Source organism: Lissotriton vulgaris, chromosome 3_1 (assembly GCF_964263255.1).
Source record: "Lissotriton vulgaris chromosome 3_1, aLisVul1.2, whole genome shotgun sequence".
Taxonomy (NCBI): domain Eukaryota; kingdom Metazoa; phylum Chordata; class Amphibia; order Caudata; family Salamandridae; genus Lissotriton; species Lissotriton vulgaris.
Window position 1 is genome coordinate 89,544,364 of NC_141689.1, and position 24,041 is coordinate 89,568,404.

General features: G+C 47.4%; 1 protein-coding gene across 1 annotated transcript in view; it reads right to left on the reverse strand.

Annotated features, from left to right (window-relative positions):
* Positions 1–24,041, reverse strand: part of TEX261 (testis expressed 261) — a 55,160-nt gene that overhangs the window by 12,653 nt on the left and 18,466 nt on the right. The window contains exon 2 of the mRNA XM_086960127.1: positions 9,120–9,199. Coding sequence (XP_086816253.1) covers positions 9,120–9,199 — 80 coding nt within the window. The remainder of the gene's footprint in view (positions 1–9,119; positions 9,200–24,041) is intronic.

Consider the following 24,041-nt stretch of genomic DNA (forward strand, 5'->3'; position numbering starts at 1 on the left):
AGCGTGTCACTGACACGCATACGCTCTCGCAAAAGGAAATTCGTGCTTTATGAAACGCACACGCGATCACAGCAAGACGTTAACTGCGCGCAGAGCAGTTGGGTTGATTTCACCAAACGTTTCCCAACAAGTTTAATTAAAGCCCTTTTACGGCCTCCCACCACACTCCTCACCGTGTATTATACTCCTTTCACACGGAAAAGAAAGCAATTCAGCCGCAGGGAAGACAATGCTTCCTTGTAAATTTAACAGCCGCTGGAGGAGTAATGGGAAAGGCGAGCAGGCTTCGTGTTGAGGCAGAAGAGGCTTGTCGATCGTCGCCAAATATATGTGGTGTTTACCACGTAAAGATGCAAGACAAAGTATGATGAACCACAGGTAGGATTTATTAGCCTCATCCACGAACAGCTCCAGCTCCAACTGCCTAGAATTCACGATCAACATTCTCTGTGCCAGGAACGTTACATGCACAGAATTCTGTATTCCATTAGGAAACATAGGCATAGAGAACATACAAAGCTTACCATTACACCAGTGTTTATAACATGAAAGCGTGCGCCGTGCTGAAGTACAAACTTAATGAAATGATGCTGAACTACGGCGCCTGCTTTCATATTATTAACACAGGCGCCGCGCTTTATTAAAGTGTGGTGCCAAGTTGATAATACGAAAGCCGGAGCAGTGCTGCAGCATAGAGCAGGGCACCCGGGTTGATAATAGTAAAGTGGGTGCCTTGTTGAGAGAAGGAATCGGCGGAGGAACGGCACGGCAACATAAAGTAAACAAGCATTGGAAATGCAATAGGGCTCGCATTAGGAAAGTTTGAGCTATTGGTCTTATAAATGAATTTTTTTTAATGTGTTATTTTTTAAACTAGCTAAATTAATAGCTTTGTCATTTACAATGCCAATAGTTATAACTTTCGCAAACACCTATAGCATTTGTAATGCACATGTTTTGTATTTACGTGACTTACATGTATTGATATTACAAATAACAATGGCTTTTAATTTTTTTAAATAATTAATACTTAATTTATTTAATTTTAATGGCAATAGCTTAAACTTTTGTAAATAACTTTAGTGAAGATTATGCTCAGTGTTTTTTATTGTTACGAAAATCCAAGAACAGAAGTCAAATATTCACATCTTTTTGTGATTTGTAATAAAGCATGAAAGCTTGAAAACAGCTTCAAACATCTAAAGAACATATTTGAACCAGTGATGCTGTGGTTGCGCTGAGTGATGCTGTGGTTTCGCTGAGTGATGCTGGGGTTTCGCTGTGTAGTGGGTGCACCGGTGGAGCTGTGTGGTGGGTGCACCGGTGGGGCTGTGTGGTGGGTGCACCGGTGGAGCTGTGTGGTGGCTGCATGCGTGGAGCTGGGTGCATGGGTGGAGCTGGGTGCACCGGTGGAGCTGTGTGGTGGCTGCATGGGTGGAGCTGGGTGCATGGGTGGAGCTGGGTGCATGGGTGGAGCTGGGTGCATGGGTGGAGCTGGGTGCATGGGTGGAGCTGTGAGGTGGAGCTGTGTGGTGGAGCTGTGTGGTGGCTGCACCGGTGGAGCTGCGTGGTGGGTGCACCGGTGGAGCTGCGTGGTGGGTGCACCGGTGGAGCTGCGTGGTGGGTGCACCGGTGGAGCTGCGTGGTGGGTGCACCGGTGGAGCTGCGTGGTGGGTGCACCGGTGGAGCTGCGTGGTGGGTGCACCGGTGGAGCTGCGTGGTGGGTGCACCGGTGGAGCTGCGTGGTGGGTGCACCGGTGGAGCTGCGTGGTGGGTGCCTCGGTGGAGCTGCGTGGTGGGTGCCTCGGTGGAGCTGCGTGGTGGGTGCCTCGGTGGAGCTGCGTGCCTCGGTGCATTCTGGGTATTGATGAATTTCACTGAACGCAAAACACCTGAGACCCAATAGAAAAAGTCTACGGTCCATACCAAGCTAGGTATGTTTTTTAAAACAGAGTTCTGAAGGTTGAAAGTAATGCTTGCAAAAGGAGCAAAAGCTGGCTCCATTTTAAGTAAGCGCTACATCCATCGCAGTTACAGTACTTTCCCAGTTCGCAAGATACCTCGAGCCATTTCACATGCGGCCGCTAATGAGGTTTTTGATGTTAGATGTGCTAATTGGACTGTTCCCGAATAGTACATGCATTTGTCCATTAAACACGACCTTGATCTCTCTGAGGAAACTGATGTTAATACATCGTAGTGGCATCAAACAGAGAAAAGTATTTCTATAAATATATAAGTATACAAGCATACAAGTTTTCTTGTCTTGGTCGGCCCCATGAGAAAATAGGACTCATTGACGTAAATGCGAGAAAATAAAAACAGCTTCAAACAAAGCTTGTTTTCTTTGATAGTCATGGTATTTGTTCTATTACTGGAGAAGAGTACTTAGTTGTAACTTTGTCAATTTAAATATGAACATGAATTATAGTATTGTGCCTGTAAATTATTTGAGTTTCCATATCTGACGTCAACTCTTACTTTAGTTTCCATTGTATGTAAAAATGAAAGCATCAGAGAGCATAAAAAGGAGACACGGCCTGGCGGCCGTGAAACTGAAAGTACGGCCAGCGGGCCGTGAATAATTAGAGAAGCTGTGGGAGGGAGGCTGGGCTGCCTTTGATTTGCTAATGCGAGGAAGGCAGGCAGGCGGCTGGTGGAATTGTGCACGTGCTTTTTAAAGCTTGCGCAATGACCTAAAAAGCACATGCACTGCATGGAATCGCCAGTGGTTAAACTCTGGATAAGCCACTATAGAGCTTCGCCAGCTATGCGCAAGCGCATCAGCAGGCGAGCCCTAAAAATGTAAAAATAAAAGTTCACACCCTGCAGCTGAAGACCTAAAATGTAAGTAAACGAATAGTTTCTTACCTGTCGGTGTAGTTTTGCAGCTTGAAGATCTTTCTGGATTCACTATGCTGTGCATTATTCCGCGATCTGGTGGTTGGGTCCGGATTCGTAGTCTTTTTTTCTGTTTTTTTTTTTTTGTAGCCCAGGTGGGCGTCGACGTCCCACCATTTGGTGCACCTTCGTGACGTCGGCACGCTTCCTGCGGAAGCTCACACCCTTGGGCGCCATCTTCGGATTCTTTTTTCTTTTCTCCTTTGTGGTGAATCCATGGCTATGTGTATTAAACTTTCCTTCAACGTAAACTTCTTCAGGTATATATGTCTTTGTTAAACGTTCCTATCTTGCTCCATGTCCTTCCACCTTCTCCAGCCTCATCTTTCTGGCGGAGGTGGGTGGGTTCGCTAGTGAATCCAGAAAGATCTTCAAGCTGCAAAACTACACCGACAGGTAAGAAACTATTCGTTTTGCAGCGTGAATCTTTCTGGATTCACTATGCTGTGCATAGATTTCATAGCGGTTTTGTCACTCATGTGGCGGCTGGGTGGAAGATGAGCGTGGGTTGTTAAAGATATGTTGAAGCACTCTTTGGCCCACTTGTGCTTCCTTGTTCATCTGCACATCTACGCAATAGTGTTTAGTGAAAGTGTGCACTGAAGCCCATGATGCCGCCAGGCATATGTCTTGGATGGGCGTTTTTGCCAGGAAGGCGATCGTTGCCCCTTTCTTTCTGGTTGAGTGGGCTCGTGGCCCCTCCGTGAGCTCTTCACCAGCTCGCATGTGGCAGAGCTGTATTGTTTTGGCAATCCATCTTGCTATGGTGTTCTTAGGCACTGCTCTACCCAGGAGACTCCTTGCGAAGGACAAAGAATTGTTTTGTCTTCCTGTGTTCTTTCGTCCTTTCTATATAGTGCATTACTGCCCGCCTTGCATCCAGAGTGTGGAGCGCCCTCTCCGCGTTTGACGTGGGCTTCTGGAAGAAGCTAGGAATCTGGATACTTTGGTTCATGTGGAATTTAGATACTACCTTGGGCATGAAATGCGGGTCTGTCCTCATCACGACCCAGTCACTGTGTATTTGTATGTACGGTTCTTGCAGCGTCAAAGCTTGTAGCTCGCTCACTCTGCGTAGCGATGTTATTGCTACTAGAAAGGCTGTCTTCATTGTCAGCATTTGTAGTGACGCTTTATGGATGGGTTCAAACGGTGGCTTCATGAGTTCCGTCAGTACCACGTTCAAGTTCCATGCCGGCAGCGGCATCCTCTTGGGTGGCGCTATTCTCTTCGCTCCTTCCAAGAACCTTTTCACTACTCTGGAAGTGAAGAAACTTCTCCCTGTTTCTCCTCTTGTGTATGCCACAATCGCTGCCAGGTGAACCCTCAGCGAGGACGAGCTTAGTTTGGCTTTGATCAGGTGCGTGAGGTATCCGAGTACTGTAGACTCTCTAGTCAGTTCTCTCTCCAGGTTTTTCCTATGGCACCACTGCATGAACCTCTTCCATTTCTCCCCATAGCACTTCCGCGTGCTGGGTCTCCTTGCTTCTCTCAGCACCCGAAGTGTGCTCTCTGGTAGTTTTAGATGTGCGAACTCTAAGTCCTCAGGAGCCACGCTGACAGGCACAGGCTTTCTGGTTCTGGGTGTAGAACTTGTCCCCCTTCCATGGAGAGAAGGTCTCTTCTTTTTTGGGAACTTGTGTGCTCTGCCCTGCGACATCTCCATAATCTGAGTGTACCAAGTCTGCCTCGCCCATTGGGGAGCCACCAGGATGAGAGTCATGTTGCTCGACCTGCACTTGTTCAGGACTCTGGGGATCAGTGGCGTCGGTGGAAAAGCGTAGGCAAATTTCTTTGACCAGCTTATCCATAGGGCATTCCCATGGGACATTGGTTCCTGTTCCCTCGATGCAAAGTGTTGGCATTTTGCATTCTGGCGTGTTGCAAACAGGTCTATTGTTGGTGTGCCCCACCTCCTGAACAGGTTTTCTGTCTCTTGGTTGTTCAGTTCCCATTCGTGGGACACCGATGCTTGCCTGCTGAGCCAATCCGCTTCCCCATTGTCCTTCCCTGGCAGGTGTATGGCAAGCAGGTCTATCCTGAGTGGGATCGCCCATCTCCATATTTCTTGAGCCAAGCTCTACAGAGGGAATGACTGAGTCCCCCCTTGCTTGTTGATGTAAAACATTGTTGTGGTGTTGTCTGTCTGTATCCTCACCCTTTTGTTGTAAAGGTGCTTTTGGAAGGCCTTGAGGGCCAGCAACACTGTTTTCAGTTCCAGGTAGTTGATGTGCTTGACCGCATCTCCTGGGTTCCACAGACCCCTCACTCTGAGCCTGTTCATATGTGCGCCCCATCCTTTCTGGGATGCGTCTGTGGTGATGGTCACAGTTGGGTCCGGTGGCGTTAGAGGCTTCTCCATCGTTATATTCTCCTTCGTCCACCATTTCATCTCCTTCTGCACATTGTGCGTAACAACCACTAGATCTTCCCAACTTCCTTCTGCTTGTGACCATTGCTGTTGCAGCCACTCCTGTAGTGGTCTCATCTTTAGCCGAACATTGGGGACCAGGTGGATGCATGACGCCATCATCCCCAAGATCTTGCTCACCGTCCTCACTGCCAGAACTTGCCCCTTCTGGTAGTGACGTTTCTCCCTCAGCAGGCTGAGTGTTCTCTTCTCGCTGGGTGTCACTCTGCATTCGACCGTGTTGATCAGGGCTCCCAGGAAGATTTTCACTTGTTCTGGGTCCATGGAGCACTTCCTCCAGTGGATGGAGAAGCCCAGGTTCGTGAGCGTGCTTGTGACCTGTTCTGCGTGGGCTTTGCATCTCGTGTAAGAGCTTGCTTTCACGAGCCAGTCGTCCAGGTAGGGGTACACGTGTATACCCTCCCTTCGTAGGTGTGCGGCCACCGCCGCGAGGCATTTGGTAAAGACCCTTGGCGCTGACTTGAGCCCGAAAGCCAGGGTTGTGAACTGGTAGTGGTCTTTGTTCACCTTGAATCTTAACATGTGTTTGTGTTTCCTGTTCATGGGGATGTGCAGGTATGCGTCTTTTAGGTCTATCGTGGACAAGTAGTCCCCAGGCCTTATTTGTGGGATGACCTCTTGCAGGGAAGTCATCTTGAACTTTTGAGTTTTTACGTAGGTGTTCAGGAAGCGTAGGTCCAAGATGGGTCTTAGGCTTTCGTCCGCCTTTGGTACTAGGAAGTAGTTTGAGTACACCCCCTTGTTCCGTTCTCTGTGCGGGACTTGTTCTATGGCCTCTTTGAGGAGCAGTTCTTGAGCTTCCTCTTGGAGCAACTGCAGTTCTTTGCCCTTGTGACCCCTTCTCTTTGGCTTTCTGCTTGGTGGATATTTTTCCAACTCTATGCAGTATCCGTGCTGTATAATGTTTAGTATCCACTTGTCTGTGGGTTTTTTTCTCCATTCGTGTAGAAAAAATCTCAACCTTCCCCCTACTGGTGTTGTGTGTTCTCTTGAGCCGTGTCCGTGTGAGCCTCCCCTTAGTTGTTGGTGCTCTCCCCCCTGAGGCTTTGGGTGGGTGAGCGCCTCCTTCACGGAGTCACTTTTGGGGGGGGGTTGATCACCACCTCTCCGTCTCTGGCCCCGTCCGTTTCCTCTCCCTCGAAAGGACTGGCCCCTATTCATTGAGAGTTCCAATTCTGCCTCTGTTGACCCTGGTGCCATTGGTTGTCACTCTGTTGACCATGGTGGTGCGACTGTTGCGAATGTGATTGCTGGTTTCCCCCTCTACCATTTGGTCTCCTTGTGGGGGTGCCTCTCCGCATCCCCCTGAATTGTAGGGCTCCCATCGATTTTGCTGTCTCATTGTCCTTCTTCAGCTGAGCCAGTTTGTCATCTACTGATGCCCCGAACAACGTCTCCCCGTTGAAGGGGGTGTTCAGGATGTTATTTTGCACTTCTGCCTTGAAGCCTGATATTCTGAGCCAGGCTTGCCTTCTCTCAGTGATGCCTATGGCCATCAGCCTGCTAGATGTTTCTGCCCCATCTAGGGCTGTCTTCAGGCATGCGTTTGCTATGTCCTTTCCCCCCTCCACGAGGTGGGCTGCCCTCTGCCTGTACTCCTCAGGCATGTGTTTCAGCAACTGGCTCATCTCATCCCAGTGCTGATATTGGTGTCTATTCAGGAGTGCATTGGAGTTTGCCATCCTCCAATGCATAGCGGCATTTCTTTCAATTTTCCTTCAAGTGAGATCCATCCTCCTGCTTTCCTTATCAGGTGGTGGCCCAGATGTGGTTGGCACGTTGGCCCTTCTTCTGGCCGTTGCCGCGATTATGGAGTCAGCTGCCACGGTGCCCTGGATATAAGGGGGGGGGGGTCCTCGGAGGAGAACTTGTATTTCTTCTCCGTCCTCGGGGTCACTGACCTGCATGTGGCCGGTTCCTTGAAGGCTTCAGTCCCTTGGGTCGTGACGCTCTTCAGCATGGGCAGGAAGCTGCTTTTCGTCTGTGAGGGGAGCAAAGTCTCTAGCAGGAATTCAGCTTTTGTCTGTTCCTCCTCCAACTTTGTAGACTGCTGCAGCCTTCTTAACGACCTCATAGTAAGCCCCGATGTCGTCTGGCGGCGAAGGCCTCGAAGGGTATGTCTCCACAGGTTCCTCTGGGTTATCGGCCTCGAGATCCTGCCATTCTTCCTATAGCGACGCCGAGGATTCTGAGTAGTAGCTCTCGCGGAGGTAATCTCCTTCCGAGCGGTAGAAATCCTCCTCTTCTCCCTCATCTGCGGGATTTGGAGTTTTCGGCGGCTCCTCGGCTTCGAAGTCCTCCTGCACCTCTACCTCTTCGGCAGTCGCAGCGGTCTTCGAGGGAATCGTATAGTTCTTCATTTTTTCCTCGAAGGCTCTCTTCCTCTGGAGCATACTCTCCATTTCGGCCTCGAGCCTTCTTCTCTTTTTCTCCATCTCTGCCGCTTGCTTGGCGTCAAGCTTTTCTGCAGGTCTCTTCGACGGTACCTCCGACGTCGAGGCCGTTCTGGGCGTCTTCTCGCTCGAGGGTCCCTTCCCGAGGGCCTGCTTCGACGACCTTTGCTTTTCGCTGGTCTTTGCCATCTGGGAGTCCTTTTCGAAGGATCCGCTGGGCCTTTCGGAGGATGCGGCTTCGGACGTCGAAACTTTCGTCGCCGGCGCTCCTTTCGAGGACTTAGCCTCTGCTTTTCGGGGTTCTCCCTCAGGCTTTTTCGGCCCTGTCTGGGTTTTCGGGGTCGTAGACTCTCCGACCATTTTTGAAGGTCTCACATCGGTCTCTACGACCGTGAAGTCATCTGGTCCCTCTGCGATGTTCTCCTCTTCGTCGGAGGAGGCACCCAGCTGGTAGAGGCTCGGCGTGGTCCCTTTCCCTTGCATCGTGTGGTGGGCCACCCTCTGTCTCTCTCGAACTCAGAGCCTTCGGCGTTAAGATTGAACAGGCGTTGCAATCCTCGCAGGAGTGGTCGATCGGTAGGCAGAGGTTGCAGACCGGATGCTGGTCCTTCTGCGCGTACTTGTGGTGGCAATTACGGCAGAACTTGAATGGGGTGTTGTCCATGTGCTCGCTCAGGGGGCCCCCTACGCGCGCTTTCTCCTTGGCCGTCGAGTACCACGAGGATTTTTCCTCTTCCTTCGTTCTGGCTCTATGAGGTCTTCTTCTCCGACTTCCCTCGGTCCTTTTTCCTCAAAAACTTGTGTATTTCCTTCTTTTCTCCTGAAACTTCTCCGGAGCTTCATGCGACGATCCAGACCCAACGGCGGAAAAAAGAATCTGAAGATGGTGCCCAAGGGTGGGAGCTTCCGCAGGAAGCGTGCCGACGTCACGAAGGTGCACCAAATGGTGGGACGTCGACGCCCACCTGGGCTACAAAAAAAAAAAAAAAAAGAGAGAAAAAAAAGACTACGAATCAGGACCCAACCACCAGATCGCGGAATAATGCACAGCATAGTGAATCCAGAAAGATTCACGCTGCAAAACTGTACTTTACCAGTGCGCCTCAGCCTTGAAGGCAGGTGACGTATGAGTAAAGACAACGAATAAGGAGGCAGCATTGATTACAGCAGGTCTTGCGGACAGCGCAATCGCTGTAGCTCGACCTACAAAATAATACAACATAAAAAGAAACAAATAACCCAAACAATTGATCAACTATCAAACAATAGGACACTGCTAGCACAACTTGATTAGCTCTGCTCCCAGTGCAACACTTAATTGTGGGTCCTTGTATGTTAGGTCACACATAGATACAGCCAAAGACCACAGAAACATTTAACACACCCAGACTTACCCAGATTATATATTTGATAATTCGGCTAGTAGCCACTGTATATTCTTCGATCAGTTCTGCTAGATAATATAGCCCAGCCGCTAAGCAGGAGACAAAAAAGGGACAATACTTTAACAGGGAAAAAATTTAAAAGTTGCGTTTAAGTTATGCATCACTGCTGTTTTATAAGTATACATCAAAGCAGGAGATCCAATGAATGAACTGGGCAATAACCTGACGTAAGAACAAACAAGCACTGGCATATCAAACAGGTCCTGCCTTCACAGAGCTATCGTCTTTGACAATATATTTTTTTTATTAAAAAGGTGACCATTATGCATACATGCTCATGTATCATCACACATCTGTCAATAAACGTCATGATGATCAACAGTCCTAGTGTCACCATTTGTGAATGCGCAGGTGTCAAGTCAATTACAACTTTATTCGATTAGATTAGGAGAAGTGTGGCTCACTGGTTAGAGGAGGCAGACCTGGAAGCAGAGGTCAGCCCGGGACCAGGGTTCAATTCCCTCCTCGGCAGGGTCTTGAGTCCCAATATGTCCATGGACTCGACAATTCTCGCTCCGGTGTCTACTCGATTAATGGGTTCACACTCTGCGACTCTGGGCAATAGCTTGCTTAATCTCCACAACGGCCCCTCGCGGCGGGATGCCTGGCTTTCACCTTGCGGATACCCTGCCGGGGTTATCTCACAGGGGAATACCAGGACGGGTTCCCTAAGCAAGCGCTTATAAACCAGTGGTGATTTGCGCTATATAAATTCATGTACATTTACATTTACATTAAAACCATCAAAGTGCACACCCAAAAACTTATTATAAATCAATCAATTCGTTATTACAAGGGTTATTGTTTCAAAAAATTCACACTACTACACAAATTATTAAAAAGCCATCATATGCAACGCAATCCTATCCAACACGATAAATCCAAAGTCAATGAATTTGTAATAAAACTACAATTGTCCAAAACATCTCATGTTTACATATTATATTGTTAACAAATACTGATATTAAATAAATTAATTCATTTTAAGACATAGTCCCATTTATGCTATCAGCCTATTCCTACACCTAATGTCGCCTGTTATGTAGCTGGCAACCCCAAAACACACCATGGGTGATGCCAACATTTGTAAATATACCAGCACTGGTCTGACTTTACCAAAATGTAGGCCTTTTAGGAGGGGGATGATGAATTTCCTGCATAACGAGACGTAAAAAACTAGTAGAAAAAGATCATATGAAGAATATTTTGATCTGAGAAGTTGTCGCAGGGACAGGGTCTAACGGATCCCCCTTTAAAAAACCCTTTTGGGTAGGCCAGTAGCCAGGGAACCATATTATGCTTGAATCTAACTAATTCAAACAGGTGAGAGGGCCCATTTATATATGTTAGATATGGTTTCATCTGACTACCTATACTCAATATGACAAAACTTATCACTGTGGGTTTCACCAACTCCCTTTCCTCCCTAGACAGTATAGATCTATTCAGGAACTGCCGCTTCAAGTCTCTAATCGCTATTTTGCCCAGAGCTCTAGGGCTTGAAAATTGGTCAGGGCATCCAGGAATAGCCATTCGAGACTTGATATAGGGAACCCAGGCTATATCTAATCCCTTGTCTAACGAGACGCAGTCCTTGATGATCAGCTGGTTTAGATTAGGGAACGGTTGGGCCCAAATTCTCAGCCAGCACATCATGGGGCAACCGCAATCTGATCCGAGATTAAGCCAGCTCCAAGGTACTCATGGATATTACAAACAGGGGTGGAGGCCGGGACAGACAGTAATTTACAAAAAAAAAAACATTTTCAGCCGCCTGAATTTCACTCTACTCTAGATAGCCCCATAGATCACTCCCATTTGTCACCATTGGAAGACACTTGGCAATATAAATTTTCAAGAGCGCGGGGAGAGGTTTTGAGACAATTCTTTTAGCGAATTCCACAATGGCCCCCGAGGCTCGGGCTAAGGTGTTCCTTTTATGCATACGCTGCATAATCCACAAGCGTCGGTCGTCAAAGAGAACTCCCAAATACGGGAAGACAGAAACCTTAGTTAATTCCATATTCTTATAGTAGAATGTAGCCTTCCTTGCTCTAACAGAGCCAATGGACATGGAATGGGACACTTTAAAATTCGTGACTAGGTCTAGGGAGTTCATAAAATCAGGTGTCATGAAGCTGCAGACATTTTGTTCTTATTAATGATAAGTTTCCAAGATGGTGGACAACCACTTTTGAGCAGTAAATAAAAACACAAAAAGTGCAAAAACCAAGAAAGTGAGCTGTAGCAATTTATGTACAAAGGAGCAACCTGGACAGCTTCCCGCTTTTCCCTACCCCCTACATTTTTTATTTTTTAAAGACTGAGAAGTGGGTGGCAAAAAGGTGTTGGTGGAGGGAACAGAGGGAGGCAGGCAATGATATGGGGGGGGAAGCAAAGAAAAAAAACATAAACAAGCAGTACAGGGAAAAAATGGGGAGCAACACAGAGGGAGGATACAAAGCAACAGACGAGCTGGGCAGGTGATTGAGGTGCATCACAGAGCGCAGATAGGGGATGAGCTTCAGTATCGAAGAGGTACACAAAAGAAAGTGTAAGAAAACATGCAAACGCACAGAGCTGAAAGAAAAAGAAACCAGCATTGGCAAATGCAATTGGTTTTGCATTTGCTGACAACTATTTGACAGTCAGTTTTGTCCTGGTTTTTGAGAAACATTGTTGAGAGAGCTGCTAGTTCCTCACCAAAATAGAAAATAAAAAAATAAAGAAATAAACAATGGTTGAAAGCAAAAACATTTTTGCTCTTTTAAAGCACACATCGCCACAGGGGTCCCTGGCTTTAAAGTGAACTACTTTCTGCGCAGATGTGCCCTTGTGAAAGGCCAGGATGTCACTCACTGAATTTAGTCAAATACTGAAATGACCCATCACCACATGCTGTAGTGGGCGGAAGAAAAACAGGACAGACCAATGGATGAAGAAAAAACATACTATAATATAAATGTATCCCCATACACAGACTAGTTTTACAAAAAATCAAAAGAATTAAAAAGCAGTTCCATAAATTGTAGTAGGGGAGGAACAAAGATAAAGGAGCAACTTCCGACAACAGTAGATGAGACCTAAAAGGGCATGGACCGAAAGAGACAATACAGGTTTGAGTTGGCCAAGTGATCACAAACGGCATTAGTTTGTGAATGCTTGTACCATTCCATTTTAACAGTAACTTTATGGTTACTGTTGTGTTTTCTCATTTTAGAGCATACCCTATTTGTGAGCACTGCTTTATGAATTGCGACTAGTATATACTGTTTATACTTTGGAACCCTGGTTTTATCATTGCACTATTTATTGTGCCTCATGCGTTTTTTTTACTGTTTAACTTCATACCTACTCAAATATATTAACAGCACTGAAATCTCTGTATAAAAACAAATTTAAAATTGGTGAATTTTGATACACCCAGTCACCGATTATAAAGAAATGATATCAGAACTCAAATGTAATAATTTATTACAGCTGAGTTCTGATGTCACAATGTCTGCTGCCAGAGACAGCAGCCGAGGGGAAAGGCAGTCAAGATCAAAGCATAGTTAAAGAAGCAGTTAAAAAAACACATTTTTTTTCAGCCATTTTATAGCTGCACATTGAAACAAGCATTTGCAATGAAATAGGTCTCGCATTTACGAGAGTTTAAGCTATTGGCATTGTAAATGAAAATGCGTTTTTATTTATGTTTTATAAACCAAAACCTAAATAAAAGGTATTGTAATTTACAATGCTAAGAGCTCAAACTTGCGTAAATGCGAGACCTTGTTGCATTGCAAATGCTCGTTATACCTTGTAATGCTGTCTGGGGAAAGAGGTCACCTTAATGGTACCAATTTAACACCCAAATGCAGCAATAAGCAAAGGAAAGATGACCAGTCAACATTTGTGTGCCAGGTTAGGTCTGCCAGGCTCCTTCTCTTTGCTCATAGAACCGCTAAAAGCAATGTACAATGGGACATAGCAGGCGAAAGCGATTTGACAATGACCGCTTTACTCGCCACCATACATTGTTCCCTGCCCAGCCTTGTATTGGCGTCTTCTGTTGCGACCAAGGCCTTCGCGTGGACCCAGAAAATGCCCTGAGTCTGTGTGCCTAGTCCTCTGAGGAGTAAACTCCACTTGTGCCCCTCACCAAGGGCGCGGGGCAGATGGAGGGCACAGAGGGCGTGGATGAGTACGTTTATATAGTACTTCATGCTAGACGTGTAGCCCCGAAGCACTTTGCAAGCAGTTATGGGACCATGTAAGTTTGGGGGAGTGGGTGCGCTTCGCTTTCGGCGGTGGTGTCGGAGTGGGAGGCAAACTTAAGAAGGGGGGAGGTGATGGGGACACAGAGGGAGTGTACCTCATGTGTGTCATTCATTGGGTGGTGGGGGCTAGGGCAGAAGTGGGTGATCAATAGGAGACAATGAATAGGTGAGAGGGGGGAAGAGGGCGGCTTATAAGGAGAAATGAATGGGGAGGGCTGAAACTGGAAGAGAATCGAAGGGAGGAAAAGGGAAGGCTTGAGAGAAGAGGGGAGGGGTCGGAGAGAGGTTGAGGGGAGAAGGAATAGCAGGTTGTGAAAAGAAAAGGAAGGGTTGAGAGTAGCGGGTGGACTCGGTGAAAAGAGGTGGGGGGAGAGAGGAGGCATTGATGGGTGAAAAGGACAGAGTGATGCAAAGTAACAAGCATAGGCTGGAGAGGATGAGAGAGCCCTCGTCCCACTCTGAAGGTGGACACGATAACACAGGGAGCTGGAGGAGGGGTGTAAATGGAGAGTCCAAGGAGGAGAGGGCGACGCCAGTGAGTGGGAGAGAACAAATAACAGGACTCACTCATCACCAGAGGCAGATGAAGGCAAACGCATTGAGAGAGTGGAGGGCGGAGAAGAAATGAGGGAGGAAGCGTAGGTTAAGAAATAACAGAAGAGGCGCAGAGACAGGAGGTAGAAAGGAGCGAGAGGCAGTGGATGGGGAGTGGGAGGGATGCTAGAGAGCTGTTTTGAGTCTGGGGTTTTTAGAGAAAAAACCATCGCTCCCCACAAGAGACTGCAGTGTGAGCTCTGATTCTGAGCTGAATATACCACCTTCACACATTCCGCGACAGGTGCACAAGGTGACTAGTGCAGCCTCGTGAAATAATAATAAACACCGTTAATATGTCATCCCATCGCTCCCTATAAGAGACTGCAGTGCTAGCTCTGATTCTGAGCTGAATATACCACCTTCACACCAGCCACGACACAAGTGCAAGAGCTATTCTGGAAGAATGAAAAAGGTGAATCACTGCGGAGAGAAGGAGGTGCGAGATATTCACATCAGCTGTTTGCAATGAAACACAAAGGCAGCGCTGGGAACTATTTACTGCACCCTGGGATATTCCGACATGAAAGGAAGCCTCTGGAAGATGGTGGGCAATGCGCTCGCTAATGACGGAGACTAAAGATGTAACTTGCACTTATTTTATCTACAATGCGTTGTATTTCTAAGCTCTCGGCAGGACAGTTGGGTGTAATTTTTTGCCGTACACGTGGTGCCATGTCTGTAAACAAGCTTTGACCTTCCGGCTTGCCTAGAGATCGCATCTCAACACAGCTTAGAGTGGAACCTTAGATAGGACGGTTAAATAAGGAGAGGAATACCAACAGCGGGGACGGATACCTGTAGCTGGCAAAGCCCCTAGTCTCTACGTGCAATACCATTGGTTTACCAGGCATGTGCGATTAGCACTTCAGTAGTCTTCTAGCATTCCCTGCAAACATTTCCGTAAGAGGTCGGCATCTCTCCAAGATTTCCGGAGGGTTACCAAGCAATAACTAAAGTGAGTCACTGTGCACGTTTGACGCGGATACCGCCCAGCAGAAAACAAACTGTTGCGGGTGACACGCTGGGTTGTATGAACAAGCATGGCCAGGCATGGGGGGGGAATCATTTTGGTTAACAAAACACATCCATCAGCAACAATGAATAAACATAGGGAGTGTGCAAGGCATAAAGTGCATTGTGCCATAAATAAAATGTTCAAAGCACACCGATTACTCACAGCTGTCGCTTAGCCTGACTGCAGAATTAAACAAGCTGTGAGCGTGCACATCCCGAAACCGGAAGTTCGGGAGCGTCACGCCTGTCGCGGGGAAGGACTTCCATCTTCTGCGGGAAGCCCGCGCCCAAGGAGTGCCTGGCCCAGAGGAGCAGTGGTGACGCGGGGCTCCCATGCCTGAGGGAGAGCCCCGCGAAGGCTGCAGAAGTCAGGAGTGGCGGCTGAGGCCACCAATGCAGTGAGTGGGGCTTAGTTGTACTGGGGGTGGCGATGGTGTGTGTGTGTGTGTGTCCTAAGTAACGCAAAGCGAAAGTGGGGGGGGGGGGGGGGGGGGGGGGGAGGGAGTCTGTGTGTGTGTGTGCGCCGTTACTGCATGCGAGAAATGCATGAGGCTTGCAAGGGAGACAGGAGATGGGCACAGCGTGTAACTGTACGCGGTGAACGCGCGCATCCACAGATCCGATCTGGCCTGCAGGCTGCGCGTGCCCATCTCCTGTCACCCTTGAAAGCATAGTCGGAGACTATAAGTCTCACTGGCGACAGCGTTTCGCGCTGCGTCGCCAGGTGCGAGACAAAAAAGAAAGGCGATATTTATGGTAACATGTTTATTTTTTCACTCCTTGGGTAATTCTAGAAAAATTAAGACTTCATGCATATTCAAACTACGCTCTTCTTTTTTTCACAAAAACTAAACTGGTCTTAAACTGCTCTTTAAATCTTTTTGCAACGCTTTTAAATGAGTTTACTTTTGCACTACAGATTCTATTTTTTATTCTTCATGTTTGCAAAGATGCTCTCTTTGATCTACAAGATCTACGCACCAAAGATGCAAGTGTTTTGTACGAGGTGATGGTGTGACCATGTATTCTAAGGAATAAAGTATCCCCTGCGCAAATGATAGGGATATTGCAAGTCACTTCGGAGTTCCATAAACTCATTAAAGGTTGTATGGTCATTGAACTCCTCAGTGGCTTTAATAGGTGACATGTGACGCTCTCAGTCACCTATTCAGTTCGGATGTCACAATCAGAGCCAGCAATTGAAGAGAATACGTCCGGTGCCTAAGCATAATCAAAGCAGTAGTTTAAAGGATAGGAACAAAAATGTGGCTTTTCTTTCTTCTGCTCAGTTTCTGTCTAGCTGGGACAAGAAGAAATTAGATATTTATGGCAACATGTTTATTTTTGCACTCCTAAGGTAGTTTTAAAAAGGTTAGAATCTTTCTGCATGTTTCTACACATTCCGATCAATGCTGCCTTTTTTTTTTAAAGGCAAATCAAACAGATTAGAATATATTATTTTCAACAAATATGTTTGGAAATCTTTTTCTACGAAAGAGCTATTCCCCAAGGACATAAGTTTTATGGCAAAGGTGATGGTGTGACCATGTATTACAAGGAATAAAGAATCTATAACAATATAAAGAAACGAATAGTTTCTTACCGGTCGGTGTAGTTTTGCAGCTTGAAGATCTTTCTGGATTCACTATGCTGTGCATTATTCCGCGGTCTAGTGGTTGGGTCCGGAATCCTAGTCTTTTTTTTTTTTTTTTTTTGTAGCCCAAGTGAGCGTCGACGTCCCACCTTTTGGTGTCCTTCCTGTGACATGCGGAAGCTCCCACCCTTGGGCGCCATCTTCGGATTCTTTTTTCTTTTCCGTTTGTATTCTGTTTCCTAATTGTATGGCAATGTTTATATCTTTTCCTTTTAACGCTGTTTCCCTTAAAGTTCCATGAAGTCTTTTTTTTTTTGTTTACCACCTACTTTCTCCAGCCTCCTCTTTCTGGCGGAGGTGGGTGGGTTTGCTAGTGAATCCAGAAAGATCTTCAAGCTGCAAAACTACACCGACAGGTAAGAAACTATTCGTTTTGCAGCGTGAATCTTTCTGGATTCACTATGCTGTGCATAGACTTTGTAGCGGTTTGTTATTGTGGCGGTTGGGTGGAAGATGAGCTTGGGTTCTTGAATATGTGCTGAAGCACCTTCTGTCCCACTTGTGCTTCCTTGTTCATTTGTATGTCCACACAGTAGTGTTTTGTAAACGTGTGCACAGAAGCCCATGTTGCCGCCAGGCATATGTCCTGAAGGGGAGTGTTTGCCAAGAAGGCTATTGTAGCTCCTTTCTTCCTTGTTGAATGGGCCCGTGGCCCCTCTGTTAGTTCTTGTCCAGCTTGTTTGTGGCAGAATTGTATAGCTTGCGCGATCCATCGTGCAACTGTCCCTTTAGTAACAGCTTTTCCCATGAAACTTTCAGCAAAGGATACAAAAAACTATTTTTTTTTCCGTGATCTTTAGTTCTCTATGTAATGCATGGCTGCACGTCTCGCGTACAGAGTGTGCAGTGCCCTTTCTGCTTTTGTTGTTGGTTTCTGGAAAAAACGTGGTATTTGAATTGTATGGTTGATGTAGAACTTGGACACTACCTTTGGCATAAAGTGTTGGTCCGTTCTCATCACCACCCTATCGTTGTGAATTTGTATGTAGGGTTCCTGTAGCGTTAACGCCTGCAGCTCGCTTACTCTGCGTAGCGAGGTGATTGCCACTAGGAATGCTGTTTTTAACGTTAGCATCTGTAGTGAGGCTTTATGCATTGGTTCAAAGGGTGCCTTCATGAGTTCTGTCAGCACTATATTGCATTTCCATGCCGGTGCTGGTAACCTTTTAGGCGGTGCGATCCTTTTTGCACCTTCCAAGAATCTGTTTACAATCATAGAACTAAAGAAGCTTTTGCCTGTTTCCCCTCCAGTGTAGGCGACAATGGCTGCTAGGTGTACCCTTAGCGATGATGAGCTCAGGTTGGTCTCGAGCAGGTGCGTGAGGTACTTAAGGACTGTAGAGTCTCTTGTCATCTTGTTGTGCAGACCCTCCTTTCTGCACCATAATGTGAACCTCTTTCATTTGGCCAAGTAACACTTACGTGTGCTTGGTCTTCTTGCCTCTCGAAGTACCCTCAGGGTGCTCTCAGGTAGCTTTAGGTGTGCGAACTCTATGTCCTCAGGAGCCAGGCTGCTAGAATGAGACTTTCTGGCTCTGGATGAAACACCTCTCCGTTTTGCATTGAGTGTAGGTCTTTCCTTCTCCCAAATTTGTGTGGTGCACACGGTGTCATTTCCATAATCTGCGAGTAACATGTCTGCCTGGCCCACTGGGGTGCGACCAGTATCAGGGTCATGTTGCTTGCCCCGCACTTGCCGAGTACCTTGTGTATCAGGGGAATCAGCGGAAAAGCGTAGGCAAATGTCTTTGACCAGCTTATCCATAGGGCATTCCCCAGGGACCCTTCCCCTGGTTGTCTCTATGCGAAGTGTCGGCATTTTGCATTCTGGTGTGTTGCAAACAGGTCTATTGACGGTGTTACCCACCTGTCGAACAGTCTTTGTTTCTTGTGCATTCGGCTCCCATTCGTGTGAGGCCGATGTCTGTCTGCTGAGCCAGTCCGCTTCCACGTTGTCTTTTCCTGGCAGATGTATCGCCAGTAGATCTATTTTCAGTGGTATTGCCCATTTCCATATTTCCTGCGCTAGTTCTGACAGCGGGGCTGATTGTGTTCCTCCCCGTTTGTTTATGTAGAACATCGCTGTTGTGTTGTCCATCTGGATTAGCACGGTTTGATTGTACAACTTCGTCTGGAAGGCTTTCATAGCTAGGAGAACGGTCTTTAGTTCTAGGTAATTGATGTGCTTGACCGCATCCGCTTGTGTTCACAGACCCCTCACTCTGAGTTTTTCCATGTGTGCTCCCCATCCCTTTAGGGATGCGTCCGTGGTGATGGTCACTGTTGGTGGTGTTAGAAGCTTCCCCTTTGTTATGTTTCCTTTGCTCCACCATGATATCTCCTCGTGCACTGCGTGCGTTACAACCACTAGGTCCTCCCAACACCCTGTCGCTTGTGACCATTGGTCCTGCAGCCACTCCTGGAGTGGTCTCATGTGTAGTCGGGCATTTGGTATTATGTGGATGCATGAGGCCATCATGCCCATCATCTTGCTCACCGTCCTCACTGTCAGAGCTTGCCCCTTCTGGTAGAGGCGCGCCTCCTTCAACAGCGCAATCGTTCTCTTCTCGCTGGGGAATACGTTCCCCTGCACGGTGTTGATTTGTGCCCCCAGAAATATCTTGACCTGTTCTGGGTTTATCGAGGATTTCTTCCAATGGATGGAGAAACCCAGGGCCATTAGTGTGTCTGTCACACTGAGCGTGCTGTTTGCACGTGTTGTATGACTTTGCCCTTATGAACCAATCGTCTAGGTAAGGGTATACGTGTATCCCCTTCCTCCTTAAGTGCGCTGCGACTACTGCCAGACACTTTGTGAACACCCTCGGTGCTGATTTTAGTCCGAAGGCCAATGCCGTGAATTGATAGTGGTCTGAGTGGATTGCAAATCGTAGCAGATGTTTGTGCAGTCTGTTCATTGGGATGTGTAGGTAGGCATCCTTTAGGTCTATGGTGACCATGAAGTCCCCCGTTTGAATTTGTGGAAGTACTTCTTGCAGGGATGTCATTTTGAATTTTTGTATCTATGAATTTGTTGAGGAACCTTAGGTCCAGGATGGGTCTCATGGTTTCGTCTACCTTGGGTACTAGGAAGTACGTAGAGTACACCCCCTTGTTCCTTTCCATGGGAGGTACAGGCTCGATAGCCTCCTTTAGTAGCAGTTCCTCTGCCTCCCTCTGAAGAAGCTCTAGTTCCTTCTTTGTTAGTGCTCTTTTCCTTTGGTCTTCTGCTCGGTGGTGTCTTTTCTAACTATGCAGTACCCGTACTGTATTGTGTTGATGATCCATTTGTCTGTTGCAATCTTTCGCCACTCCTGGAGGAAAAGTTTTAATCTTCCGCCCACTGGTGTTATGTGCTCGTGGTGTTTCGGTGCATGAGACTCCTGTTTTTTTGTTTTTGTGCTCCACCCTTGGAGTTTTTTGTAGGGTGTGCACTGTCAATGTGGCCGAGTCAATTGGAGGTGGTTTGCTGTCCACCCCTCCTGGTGTTTCCACGTCCACTCGAACTCCCGCGAAAGGACTGGCCCCTATGTAGGTATTGCCACTGCTGTTTTTGCTGGCCATGTGGTGTATGGGTGTCGCTTTGGTGGGAATGTTGGAAGGACTGATGCGACGTTCCCGGCTGGTTCCCCCCTCTCCCGTGTGGTCTCCGTGACGGGGTCCCTCTTGCTCCCCTGAATTGCAAGGCCCCCCATGGATCTTGCGGTGTCATTATCCTTTTTGAGCTGTGAGAGCTTGTCGTCCACTGGTGCTCCGAACAGTGTTTCACCGTTGAACGGAGTGTTCAGGACGTTGTGTTGCACCTTCGGTTTAAAGCCTGATATTCTGAGCCAGGCCTGTCTTCTTTCTGTGAAGCCCAGCATCATAAGCCTGCTGGCCGTGTCTGCCCCGTCCAGTGCTGTTTTTAGGCAAGAGTTTGCCAAGTTCTTCCCTTCCTCTACTAGGTGCGAAGCCCTTTGTTGGTGTTCCTGAGGGAGGTGTTTCACCAACCGCCCCAGTTCCTCCATTATTTGGTAATGGTGTCTGTTGAGCAGTGCGCTGGAATTAGCCATGCGCCAGTGCATAGCGGCATTCCTTTCAATTTTTCTTCCTGTTAGGTCCATCCTTCTGCTCGCTTTATCAGGGGGTGGGCCCGAAGTAGTTGGCACATTGGCCCTTCTTGCTGTTGCAGTGATGATAGAGACAGCAGCGACCGTCCCCTGTATGTAGGCTGAGTCCTTTGAGGAGTGCTTGTATTTTTTCTCCGTCCTTGGCGTGACGGGTTTACAAGTAGCCGGCTCCTTGAATGCCTCTCTTCCTTGCCCTTTGATGCTTTCAAGCATTTGCAGGTACTGGCTCCTAGTGTGCATTGGAAGTAGTGGTTCTACTAGGAAATCCCCTTTCGGCACCTCCTCTTCGAGCTTGACTCTGAACGCTGTTGCTGCGTTCTTGATGCATTCATTGTAGAGTCCAATGTCGTCCGGTGGCGAGGGCCTCGGTGGATATGTGTCCACTCCCTCTTCTGGACTTTCAGCTTCGACGTCCTGCCACTCTACCTCCTGTGTATCAGAGTATGTCGATTCTTGATACACCCTCTGTTCGTCATCTCTCCTCCTCGTAATAGGCGTTATCTTCCTGATATGCCAGATCTTCCAAGCTCTCCGACGCTTGTTCTACCTAGAATTCTTCCTCGACCATTGTACTACTGGTGACTTGGGCCTCGAAGGAATTGTGTAAGATTTCATTTTTTCTTCGAAATCTTTCTTTCGCTGCAGGATGTTCTCCATCTCTGCTTTGAGTCTCCTCTTCTTTCTTTCCATCTCCGCCGACACACGAAAAAGATGGATGTGCATTGTCAGTTCTAGTACAGTTCTAGTACAAACACACGGAGACAAGCAGCGTCCCTCTGCATATTTTTCAGCCGTCCTTGATCCTGTTGCTCGTGCATTGCCTGGGTGTTGTCGTTCAGTAGCAGCAACAGCTGTGTCCATACGTCAGAGTGAAGGGATAGTTGTGTCACACAAACTGTTGGGGCTAGTACCCCATGCTGTAGATGCCCTTTTGAATCAGACTAAGGCAACACTTAACTAGTGCTCGCCTGACAGGATATGAATTGACACCGTTAGCACCTCATTAACTTGAAGAGATGCGCAACACTGAAACCAGCCACTTTGATGCCATATCCTGCGACTCAGTCTCAGTCAAAGGAGCCTCACAATTGTATATTCCTTACTGAGGAACAGACAAAGGGTTGCATCGATTTGCAAGATACGCCCCTTCCAGATATAGATGGGGAACTGTGGGTTGACGGGTCCTGTTTGAAGTTACCAGATGGCATGACCTCTGCTGCATATGCAATTACGATTCAGAAAAGGGGTGGTGATGAACAGAGTGTCTGAATTAAGCAGACCACTCTTACCCAGTCCAAAGATCAGGGCTTGATCCATCACCGTTGCAATTACGACACTTCAGACAGTGGTGGAAACAGCTCACATACCTCAGAAGTCGGCTCAAGCAGCTGAGCTAATAGCTTTGACACGAGCGTGTGAGCTTAGCACGGACTTGTGTGTGAACATCTACACAGATAGCCGCTATGCTTTTGGAGTGGCCCATGATTTTGGCCTGCTTTCGAAGTAAAGAGGCTTTCTTACACCCCACGGGATGCAGATAATGCATGGAGAATTAGTACATAACCTTTTGACTGCACTGACGTATCCGAAGAAGGTAGCGATTGTGAAGTGTAGTGCACACAAGAAAGTTACAGATAAGATGGGACAAGGTAATGCCTTTGCAGATCGCGTAGCTCGTGAGACTGCAACAAAGCACTACTTCTATGTATGTAGTGAAGTCTCAAGCTGACCGATGGCATGATGCTAGACAGGAAGTATTCGATGTACAGAGATCTGCTTCTGTAGCAGAACTTGAGCAATGGGATAAAGATTATTGGACGATGATGGCGCACAGACATGGATAAATGGAAATTGCCTGCAGCCTATTTACAACCTATGGTTCAAATGGCACATGGGCTGGCACATGTTGGAGCTCTAGCAATAACTAAATTGCTTACGCAAGTTTGGGAGCATTCTGAAAATGCCAGCACAGCTAAAATAGTACAGTCCTGTTTGATCTTATGGCAGTATAATACTGGTAAAGGGACACGGACTCCTACAGTAGGGTTTGCTACACCAGCCGCACCTTTTGAAGTTTTGCAGATGGATTACATCCAACTTGAACACTGCAATAGTCTGAAATACGTCCTAGTGGTGGTATGTGCCTTCAGTAAATGGATAGAGGAATACCCTACAAAGGATAATACTTCTCTCACAAGAGCGAAGGTGCTTCTAAAGAAGTTTTTAACTAGATATGGTGTTTGTAAACTTTTGTGGAGTAACAACGGATCTCATTTTATTGGGCAAGTTGTTGAGCAGGTCCTGAAAGGATTAGGGATCAAGCAGAAATTCCATGCAGTCTTCCACCCGCAATCAGCAGGATTAGTGGAGAGGTACAACGCTACTTTGAAATTGAAGTTGGCAAAAATACTAGCTTCCAAGTCTTTGAAGTGGCCAGACGCACTACCCTTGGCATTGTTGTCCATAAGATCTGTGCCACATTCACGATCCAACCTTACCCCATATGAAGTGGTCTTTGGGAGACCAATGAACATTTGGGGAGTTCCCAAGCCATGCCCCCTATATGATGTTCCATGTGTTCTGATGAATGATTACTTGGCACAGTTAACAGACAGTTTGATGTGTTCATAAACCGGTTCGAGAAGCTCTTCCTGACAGATCTACAGGTGAGGCCCATGAATTCAGTCCCAGCGACCACGTGATGGTCAAGGTCTTCGACAGATCGAACAGCTTGGAGCCGAGGTGGCGAGGACCAGAGCAAGTGCTCCTTGCGACACGGACTGCAGTTCGAGTGACAAACCGAAAGAATTGGGTCCATAGTACTCACCACAAGAGAGTACTACCTACCTTGGTGGAAACTGCTGTGTTGACCGACCATCAAGAGATTCTGGAGACGGAGAAAGGTCAAGCTATCTCACCTGATGAATCTGTGGAAGTTTTCCTGGACCACACGATCGCTGGAGAATCCAGATATCAGCTGAGACCAAGGAAAGAATCTGCTTTGCCGGAAAAGACTGGTTGAGCTACCGCCCCGGGTTAGTGAAACAGAACGCCGATGAGACATGGGGAGGGGGATGAGTCCTGCGTAGTGCAGCGACACCCGTCTTGGCCCGTGGTGAAGAAATCAGCGGCTGCCCAGGGATAATCCAAAGATGGTTTCAACGAGCTTGTAGAAAGATCAATTATCACTGTTGCTAAAAATGCATAACAAAAGAATCATTTGTGCTGTAGGGTT